Below are 11,680 nucleotides of genomic sequence, written 5' to 3'. Positions count from 1 at the left end.
AAAATAAAAAAATTCTGAACAATTATTTTATAACTATTTCACGCTAATAGTACGTTTAAGGACAGTTAGGTTTCCCGTTTTGTTCTCCTGCTTTATATTCTCTAGGTACATTGTACCTCCAATGAAAACTTCATACAAATAGGTATATAAAATCTTGCCCCAAGTATCGTACTCAGAATACTGTTTTAGGTACATTTTGTTTCTTGGACTTTCTCATCGTGGAAGTGCAAAGGAATAGATGCACGATTAATTAACGTATTCCCCTTTTGTTAAACGAAGACTGCGCAAGAGTTTCAGCAGAGTAAGATTTCCTAATTCGAACGTCCACCGTGTATATTCTCAGTAATATTTTATTAAAAATATCTGTCTGTGGTCAAATCGACCAGTAAATAAATTGGTTATACGACACATTTCCCTTATGCCGGATGCTATCAATTTGAGTGGCACAGCGCAGGCGCGGCATAACAGTCGTTAGATGGATACGGTTACGTTACCATCGTTGATTTAAAATTGTAATTAATTGCAAAAGAAATAAAAATAGATTCTTTAGATTATATTCTCTAACCAAATGAAAGCTTGAAAATCTTTGTTCGTTTTTTTATGTGTTATGCGACATAGTTTATTATTATGTTCAACTCTTGATATCTACATAGGACGGTGTTCATTATATATTATTGGATGCGTGTGGTATCACTGCAATGTGATACCACACTGGTTGTCACCACGGATATAAGCAAGAAAGAGGAAAAGCGACCTAAAAGAAAAAGAATTTCCGATATGAGGTAAGATTGTTACCAACATTAAAGTTACAGTTACAGTACGTTTAGCTTCAGTGCTCCTAGTACGTTTTATCAAAACTAGGATATTGACAAAGACGTACCGTTCACTATGTACTTCGTGCTCCAAGTAAAACCATAGATTTTAACAATTATCACGATTTCTTTTGTGTAAACATATATTCTACGATAAAATTCTATACACGGAATTAATTGATGGCAATAGCTTAATGTACAATAAGGAATAATCGACTTTTGTTCGTTATCGTTTTTTCAGTATCTTTATACATAAACATTTGTTATTTTAATAGATAGATTCATTGCAAAAAAATGACGAACGTGCACAAGGTTCGAGGCTAAGACCGTAACAGACTATAAGCAGTGTTGGTCCAGTGGATTCCCATTGCGACTCACATCCCTGACGTAGTTTTGATCCCCACCATTGGACTTTTTTATTTATGTGCGCATTTAACATCTGCTCGTATGGGGGAGGAACATATCGTGAGGACCACGGCAGAGGGTTGATCACCTCCTTTTCTATTAGAGAAAGCAGATCAAAAATTAGAGGTCTGGACTGGTCTTGAAAGTTGTAGCGCCATTATTACTACAGCGCTACTCTTCATTTTGAAGTATTTATTTTCAATTATCGTAAAAAAAATCTGAGTTTGAATTTGGTACGATGACCAATTTCATACTTCAGCTTCCCTGAAACACTGAGTAGCAATTTCAACAATAATATATTATTAAATTCAATTAAATTTAATTATTAGTAATCAAAACAATCAAATATACAATATTTACAGTTTTCTTAACCTAGTAATAATAAAAATAACCAAAATTAATCAAAAGGAAATTCAAACGAATTTAAAAAGTTTGGTCTCTGTGGCAGTGTTAACGCTGGCAGCATTTCCTCGCGGTATTGCGATACTTGTTCGTTGAGCGTGCAAAGCACCAGTTGGAGACACCAGTACTATCTACCAGGTGCCAACTTAAATCTTTAATTAGCGCCTGTGCACTTGAACCCCATGGTCAAAGAGTCCCAAAGGGAACAAGATCAAGTTGGAAGAAAGACTAATATTTGAGCCGTTTATTATCATCCGCATTCTGCGGCCGCCCCAACTTGTTTGCTTGTCAGAGGGAGGTGAGACGGGGCAAACGTGTCCACAAAAGTAGTAGTTTCCCATACCAAAGCCCGTCCCATCTTCCAACGGATCAATGACATCCTATCTCAGGCCGCTTACCATCGTCTCTTGCGATGCCTGTTGGCTCCAAAATACCTGGAACATTGACGGAGGCAAGAGACTAATATTTGAGCCGTTTATTATCATCCGCCTTCTGCGGCCGCCCCAGCTTGTTTGCTTTTCAGAAGGAGGTGAGACGGGGCAAACGTGTCCACAAAAGTAGTAGTTTCCCATACCAAAGCTCGTCCCATCTTCCAACGGATCAACGACATCCTATCTCAGGCCGCTTGCCATCGTCTCTTGCGATGCCTGTTGGCTCCAAAATACCTGGAACATTAACGAAGACAAGAGAGCGGCGTATAATGTCGTTGAGCGCGCCATGGCGAGAAAACCGAACGCACTCTTTTGGCTTCATGGCTTCCATGCCATGATGTCCTACTTACTTCCTAGCCACAGGGACACATATGGGCACTCCTAAGCGGAGGCGTTAATTATGTCATAGGATTTAAATAGTGTTTGAGCATTAGATTAGAGAGAATATAGAGATTCTGTATTGAGGTCGTGCTTTAAAAAAAATGGATTTTCCTTAATTTGATTTTATATTTGTAAGTTCAAATACATCATTGCAAGAGACTGGAAAGGATAAAATCGGGAGCGTGTGTCAGTTACTATTCGGTTACCTAATTTCCTTTAAACCAAATGACTAAATTAAGATACTTTGGCCATTAGCAATTAGCGATTGAAGCGCCATTGATTTTTAATGGTAAAATATCGTGCGCTGAAAACAGTGGTTTTTAATAAAGTCGGCATGTAAGACATGCATCATCTTAAAGAAAATTGGATATGTCTTAGGTATCATTATTAAAAATTTCCAATTATTATTATGTGGCATTGACAAGAAGGAAAGATAATTTCATTAGATATTTGACTTTGCCGTAACAAACAAGTACGCAATATTCAATAAAATAATATTTTTTACTAAAAGTTGTCTTAATAAATTTGTTTCTGGTGATTGTTATTCAAACAGTTTTTTTGTTATTAATTTACTAAAGTGAGGCCGTTGATATAGTTTTTTTTATAAAAAAATTTACATTCAAATGTCGATTTTGATACTTCTGAAAAAATAATACCAATGAAATTAGCTAATAAACGAACCAATTCACTACAGATAACATTTTGTTACAATACTCTTATTAATATAATTATATATTCTGAAGATAAACTTACGATATGTCCCATTCATTAATAATATTTTACTTGTTAGAGATAAGTACCACGACTTTCATCAGGAGTCTCGATCCTCCGGGTTTGTAAAATCAACCTATAATGGGTTGTGGGAAGGCACTTAACAACGGAGGAATATATTTCTTTCCGGTTAAATTAACTATATATTACCGATTATATAAATAAATATATTTAAATTTCATGATTTTGTACTGAATATCTATTTTTAACACAACAGGATCGACGTACGCGGACTGAAGTGTGCAACAGCACTCCGTGCCGTGAAAGTTGCGATGTACGAAAGTAGCTGCTCCTACGGTGGAGCTCTAGAACTCAAAAGAAGTGCACTTAAAGAAGAACCTTGGCCAACAACAGAATGGCCGCCTTACCGCCTTCATCAGTCAACATTCGAGCAACTGAAACAAAGCGTGGAAAAAGCCAAAGCTGCCTTACAAGACCGGTCAAGTCTCTTGGGTTCAGCATCGGCATTCGGTGATTTTTACGGAGGGCAGTTGGGTCAAGATGGCACAAGTATTGGCTTCGGAAGGACGTCTAGAACTGAGGAATCTATGCTCGGACCAGTTGATAAAACTAAAACATTAGGTAAGTGGTGCTAAATACCTAACAATATTCATTAAAATTGACGTTCTCGTTTATGAATAATAACAGCCTGAAATATTGTTATTTGTAATGTTCAAAACACGCGACTAAAGAGGACGTTTGAAGCTTTTATATTTAGTCCACAGAAAACGGTAATTTTGAGAAGGGATTTTAGCAACTGGGATTTTTTTTATAGTATCGTTTTTATCATTGGGCGTTTCCATAAGACTAGAATTAATATAAAAAGTATGATCACAAAGAATATAGTTCTAAAATTGGTATTTTTATCAATATTTAAGCGATATAAAGTAGAATGAGGTTAAACATTTTCCAAATACAACAGATATTTTAGTATTACATAAAATGGTTAAGATATTTATGATTTATATTATCGCCTTTGCCGAAAAGATTTGTTGAGCAGAAAATGATATCGATTAGACATTCTTTTAGAATTAAAATCGACCTTATTCTATAGTAATAAGATACGTTTTTAAACGTTGGCGTTAAACCCCTTTTGCAAACGCTCAGAGGCTGTAGGTACAGCAAGGTAGGGTGTTTCTTCGGATAACAATCTTTCAAAGGGAGATCTGGGCGTGCGGGAAACCCTACATCCCCTGTTGTCATGGCAACGTGACGCCCACCACGCCCTGACTGGATCATCGCTGCCTTATAAATACTATTTGAGCAAAAATAAATTTTTATTATCTCCGTACAGTTCATTATTTCGAAAGTTACCCGGGGCAGCGTTTCCCGGCTTAACGAGGAGGGTTGATTGTCAAGGAAAATGTGCAGTTGAATTTTCCAACACTGCATTTGAAATTACGACCGGCAGTTGAGGCCGACGGGCGACTTTTTAAATAAATCAGTAATCAAATATTTCACTTTAAACATTTAGTTCATACAAATTAATTAACAAATTAAGTAATTTATTAATTATATTAAAGGTTCTAGTGAATAGCACTCGACTTGGATGGTTTGTTGTATAAAAATCATATATCAATCCATCAGTAGGTACTTACAAAAATTACTGTTTAAAGTATAGGAGCAGGATGGTTGTAGATTAGTTGCTTACAAACAATTTTTATAAAAAAAACCTTGGCGATTTATAAGAATGACGGAGTGTCTATTGCCAGTTATTCTCGTCTGGTCTACGCCCTGATTTGGGAATCAACGTAATTTGTTGATGTCAAGTTACCTACATGAATAAATGATATTTTGATTTTATACATGGTAATTTTTAAATCTCCGTTATTTGTGGAAACGGAAGACAGTATTTTGCTTTGTTTGAAGCATTATTTAAGAAAGAAAAATGGTGTCAAAAGGTCAGGTCAGAATCGAGTCATGCTATTATTTGCGAAATGTTTTACGACGCGCTGTTTTGTTATCGAATAAATAAACAATTTGTCTTCATCTTTTATGATTTTGAATTTAGATTTTAGGCAAGTCTAGTTTACTAGATCAACTTTTGTAAGTTATATATTTTCGTAATTTGATTTAATGTCTATTTACTTCAGTGTTCAATACAAATGCCTATAAATTAGTAACAGACATGTATATGGTATGAATCTACACATAAGATTTTTTTTAAAAAGTGTTAATTTGTTTTAAGATTTTTTATGGAACTGGGAAAACGGGCAGCAGGCTCACATGATGTTAAGCGACTCCGCCGCCCATGGGCACTCTCAATGCCAGATTGTTGCAAACTTATGATTTAGAAACTTCGTTAGTAAATAATTGCAGATAAAAATGTTAAGAACATAATATACAGTGTTGCCATTAGCTTAGTTGACGGCACAAGTAATGTGTTTAGTATTTAACCGTATTTAGTTATGGTAGTATCTCATAGGAAATTCATAGCTTACTTAATTTGACATAAAATTAATCCTGCTTATACAATTGAATATTCAACCATTCTTCCACCGTCCTCTGAGCTTTGTACGTGTTTGTAGCATTTAAGTTAAATAAAATAATTCAAATTACTTAATTATATAACAGATACAGATTCTTGCTACTGAAAAGTATTAGATGAATACAACGCAAAATGCAATAAAACAAATAACAATTCAAATATCTCTCATTCCTTGTTGCGATGATAAAGTGGCGGCAACAGCCAAGAATATCAAACACGGAACAAAATGAATACAAACGTGAACATTTACATAATATTAAAATTAGTGCAAAACTCACGTGCCAGGATAGGGTGGGCTACCCTTTTTGAGATACACAACAAAAACTTTGCTATACTGGGCTTTAAGAATTAAATATAGAGGTTTTAGTATAAAAATAAGCGAATTAACCATTATATTTTTGGCGTATCACCACTGTGTTGAACCAGTTCCCCATCAAAGTATTTCCGATCCAATTCGACTTACGGTCCTTTAAGATAATAACAAACCAATTCCTAAGGACCTAGTACAGTTTCAGTGTCCATGGGCGGTATCACTAAACTGTCACCTGGTGATGAGTGTGAAATCGTAAATACATATTGTTAGTCAATGCATCCCTGAGGTCGTTGGTTAAATCCCCGGCTGTGTACCAATTAACTTTCTTTCTATCTGCGCATTTAACATTCGCTCGAATGGTGAAGGAAAACACCGTGAGGAAACCGGATTGCCTTAGACGATGGCATGTGTCAGGCACAGGAAGCTGATCACCTACCAGCCCATTAGATTGATGATGAAACAGATTCAACAATCTGAGGCCCCGACCCAATAAAGGTTGTAGCGCCAACGATTTATGTTTATTAGAAATAAATAATTTATTCATTTTAATTACCTTATTGTGAATGTCCATATCTACCCGGCGTAAGTACTTAGAACGCAATTAGCTATCGTTTTAATAAAACGATTCGTCGCTTATACACAAAAATCAAAGCATAAGCGCAACATAAAGATCTAAAAGTAATTAAAAGTAAATAGACATATCAAATTAACAAAGAAACAATTAAGGAGCTTTAAAAATGGTATAATAAAGAAAGCAGAAAAATTTAGCGTATGATGAGACATAGCTATAGTGATATATTATTAATACTGTAAAAAAAGGGCGTGCGTACAAAGTATACATGTCACAACTGAAACTTCTTTGTAAATTAATTATTGCTAAGGGAAAAGCCCCAATAGATGAGCATATACCAGTATATGATCACTCCATGTATTTGTATATCTATATTCACACTGTTTACGTGATAATGATAATATATATAAATAAAAAACTAAACGGATTTTTTCTCAATCTGTCTCAATTGCTCTCTCCCTTTTTTTCTACAAAAACGCTGCACATCTTCATGACATTTCCGTCAAAATTTTACCCTCATGCGCCTAAAGAAGTTTCTCTTCAAAAATGGTTTGATTTGACACTTTTGTTCTTTTAGTGCCGCTTCATGACTGGAGATTGACCGTCAGTCTCTTGAAGAGTGTATTGTTCTATGCCAGAAGCAGTAACTCTTCCTCAGTCGCAATATCTGTCCAATGGCTTAGCAACGTCCCTAGCTTTGCGAAGCCATGATTTCTTCCTTCTTCCAACTTGCCGTTTACCCTGGATTTTACCCATTATAATTAATTGAGAAGGTGGTAGCGGTAAAGCTGCAACACGTGGACCAGTTTCTCAACTTTGACATTCCAACTCGTTTAAAAACCTTCTCGTTAGAGACCTTCTGGATCCAGCTTATATGAAGCATGCGGCGATAGCACTACATCTCATCTTCTTTTTATTTGACATACGAGAGACATAATTAGCGCCTAGGATATGATGCAGAGTTGATTCAACGCGAAAAACTCCGATATAGGAGTATTATACCTTAGTCAAACTTAGGTAGGTTTTGTTTCGCGTCTGAATCTTATCATTAGAGCATTCAAGTGTCCAACACTCGGATGGAGTTGGACTCACTTTTACCCAATTTATGTAATCATCGTTGTAACGTTGTCGGAGCCAACTAGTTTAATTAGCCGTTCAGTCAACAGTCTAGCCTCTTTACTAAAAAGCGCCGTTTAACTATCGGCCTGAATGATGTTCAGCCATGTGATCAAACTGCTAAGTAGATAACTAGGATCGATGACGTTACATTACTTGCCTTTCCTTTCATTTCTATTTAGTTTGTCAAATTAATATAGCATCGGCAATCAACAAATTGGCTGATATTCACCAAAGTTTTATGAAAAATAGTATGAAAGAGTGTGTGACACTAAGAATGAGTGTAAGAACACTATTATGTTACAAATTAAATAAAAAAAATATTAATTTAATTGGCTACCACATCTATCATTCTTTTACATAGTATCGAAGACTGATTTTTCAAGTTACAAACTGTTTTAAGTTACAATTTAAGTTACAACCCTACAATTTATTTTATTGTAAATTGTAAGATCAAAAACGGGTAGGAGGGTCATCTGATGTTAAGGTATACCTCCATTCAGAGGGATCGCAAATGCATTGCCAGCCTTTAGTGAACATAAAAAAACTGCCTCAAATTTTTGTTTCCGTTGCATTTTTAAGGGCAAGTACGTATTTGATTACGGTCAGCCTATGCCTAACAGAAGATGTGCTCTCGTATATTTACACGATTTTTTCCTACATAATCATGCAAATAAATACAAACATCGATTAATCAACAGCTGAAGTCCGATAGCTTGTGATTGAGAATCACATTCTAGACTAAATATTATACAATTCAGAAATGCGTAATAAATATTCCGCTAAACGAAAAACATCTTGACCTAACTTTGTAGTTAATAAACTGAATGTGGATTTATTATTCAAATAGGCCATTGGGAGCAACAATTTAATGTTTACGGCCATTAAGAATATTAACATCAGGGGTTAAAGAGTTGTTAACACGAAAATAATTCTCCCGCCCTTTGCGATCTCAAACAGTTGAAACGCCATCAATTACGCATACCTACCGTATACTTTAGATTGTATCATGATAAAATATATATCAATAAATAATAACTGATGCGATGTGAATATTGATTTTTTAATGTTATTACGTTAGGGCTAGGGTTGTTCCATAATTTATATTCATTAGCGATTTGACCAGCGATATTTTTGATAGTTAATTCTTGTTTTATGCATTTAAAACGAACGGATTAATCAATTGTAATCTGTGTTACTATGTCTAATTATTTTTTAATTTAATATCGTACCGTACTGATATCTATTAATTGTAATCTTACAGATATTTTCTTAGAATTAAACAAGAAATTATAAAATAATAAAAAAACTTTAACAGTTATTGTTGCTACATTTATATTATTTATAGATAAACCAATTGTTGGTTATAAGTCTCACTCATCCCTCGGATTACCAACAAACAAACAATTATAGCACAATCAATAGGCACTCGTGCGCGACGTATAAATCAGGGATGATAATGGGTTAGATAGAGTGACATGATTTTTAGTTCCTATCGCTGACAATAAATGGCGAGCGTAATAACTGCGCACGCGCACCACACGATGTTTTGATGCCGCTTCATGGGAACCGTGCCGAATACAATGAACAGTTAATTGTGCGAAAGGAGCACCAGTAATGATGCGACTCCCCTTAGCTATGGTTAGATTTATGCGTTCTGCTCGACCCATAAGTGCCTCAGCATATTTATACAATAAATAAATAGTTCCAAAACATATTGCGCCGAGTGATTCCGGGCTCGCATGATACATTAACTTTTTAGCGTGGGATACTGTTGAATTCCAACTTCCTATATCAATTTAGGCGATTATTAATGATATAAGTAATGAAACTTAAAAAAATCAAACTTATACTAACACAAATAATAGTAATATTAAGGAATGTAAGGTAATCACTTGTTGTATGGATTAATTAATAAAGCTTAAAATAATGTCAAAGTCAAAAATCATTTATTCATATAGGTAACACAATGTACACCTATGAACGTCAAAAAATAAATCTAGATTAAACAAAAATGATAAAAGTAAAATCGTCTTATAAACTAATATATTTAATTTGTCTGTTGAAGTATATTTCTTAACCAATGTTAATTTCAATGAAATACAGCAATTATTTTATATAGATACAGTTACCGTTAAGTGACATGCCGTTAATTTCAAGGAAAAACTAAAATTAAGCAAGCGTTTTGAAGCAAGAAATAATTTTATTAATGCAATGCATTTGCGTAAGAGATAGTTTTGGGTGTATGTATTCATATTAGTATTAGTAAAATAAAAGAGAAAACCCCTGATAAAAAGAAGCCAATTCTAAGTGAAACCACCAGCCATGCTCATCTCATTTATATACACAGCCTTCTATACATATCTCACTATATCCACATTCATGAAATTCACCAGGAATGCTCGTCGGTTAATTAGTACTTTTACCGTGTCTTCTCTATACCTTATCTAGCATGACCTGGATTTGTTCCACACCATTCACGGTTGCCTTGTACATTCTACTCGTAAGTTGTTTCTCCTACATCCTTTTTACATGGCTAACCCACCTGAAGATTTCCTTTCGTACTCTTTTCTAACGTCTTTAACTTAAATATACTTAATTACCGGCGATTAAAAGATGAAAGGAAACGTTGATTCCAAAAAAAATAATATCTTGTTGCAATTAATGTATTACGATATAATATAAATATGATTTTCAGGAACTGAGAAGTTAGCAAGTGGACTCAGTAAGGGATACAGTACATCTAGTCTATCTGACACCTTAAGAGCAAGTAAATGTACGGGTGAGTGTTTTTATTGATACAAATGTAACATTCAACTTTTGGTCTTAGAAATTCAATATTAATCTATTTCGGGGCTACACTTGTTAAAATTGCATTTTAAATTTTATGACCTTTTATATTAAATGCTTTATGGGAAATAAATAAAAACACTTTGGTAAAATGTTACTGTTAATAAGGAAAATGTGCGATGAGAATTGCGGTGTTTAATTAAATAAAACTTTTCGGGCTGTGTTATGTACTTAAGACAAATATTATTTGTCAATAATTTCGTTTATATGAAAAAGTTGCAAAATGAACTACATATTTTCCTTAACAATTTATTCACTGGGGTGTATCATCAATGTAAATAGCTTCTGGGTTATCTCACCCTGATGACGTCACCGCTACAGCCTGATTAATGACGTCACGCCCCTCACCTATCGTAAACCCCGCTACACATTCCAAATATCAAAATACCTCGCTGTAGTTAACTGATTTTTGTGTGTTGGCATTTAACTGAACCATTTTAATATGTTTTTTACATAAAATTTTAATAAATTCATCATCATTTCCACTTGTTTTGTTTGTCCAAAAGTATTATACCGTCTGAACACTAAATATTATATCCTTAATAATAAAATCAAATCGTTTATTAATGCAATTGTAACAAAGAATTAATTAAGCGTTACTTTAAAGTCATTTACTCGTCGCAAAGGAATACTCAGAATTTAAAGCTATAGAAAATCTTAAATTGACCCAGTACGATTGTTAAGATAATTAGATGGAAGTTTAAAGTGGACTAGTCGAAGCGTAAATTCAAAGCGATGACGTCAATTAAAAGTTAAAGTGTTCGTCAAAGGAGTGGTTATCTCGCTCTGTGGAACGTTACTCTTCAAGGGTTGGATGATTGTTAAAGGAAAGAGATTCCAACAATGACTCTCTTTGTCATTGTATATTTATATCTCTTCATTTTGACTAAGATCAATAAATCAAAAAAAAAATATTTTATGTCAGTAATTTAGATTATAATTAATTAATTGGAGAAGCGAAGGCGTCAGAAGGTTTACCTGAAATTCGATTTTCTTTCTGCCTTGGAGTAGGGACTCTTGGGCCGTGGTGTTCAATGGCCCAGACACTTATTAAAAATTTAGGTTGGCAGCTGGCAGTAGGTTTGCTTAACTCGATCATCGATCAACGAATAAGTATCGCAATATAGTGAGGAAATGCTG

General features: G+C 34.4%; 1 protein-coding gene across 1 annotated transcript in view; it reads left to right on the top strand.

The window, feature by feature from the left end:
• The first annotated feature begins 590 nt into the window (after positions 1–590).
• The window catches only part of LOC123718837 (DNA-binding protein D-ETS-3-like), a 56,309-nt gene continuing 45,219 nt past the window's right edge, over positions 591–11,680 (top strand). Inside the window, exons 1-3 of the mRNA XM_045675751.1 lie at positions 591–782; positions 3,420–3,784; positions 10,389–10,472. Coding sequence (XP_045531707.1) covers positions 679–782; positions 3,420–3,784; positions 10,389–10,472 — 553 coding nt within the window. The 5' untranslated portion in view covers positions 591–678. The remainder of the gene's footprint in view (positions 783–3,419; positions 3,785–10,388; positions 10,473–11,680) is intronic.

This window comes from Pieris brassicae, chromosome Z (assembly GCF_905147105.1).
Source record: "Pieris brassicae chromosome Z, ilPieBrab1.1, whole genome shotgun sequence".
Taxonomy (NCBI): domain Eukaryota; kingdom Metazoa; phylum Arthropoda; class Insecta; order Lepidoptera; family Pieridae; genus Pieris; species Pieris brassicae.
The sequence above is the reverse complement of the archived record's forward strand: the minus strand, read 5'-3'. Positions and strand labels throughout refer to the sequence as shown.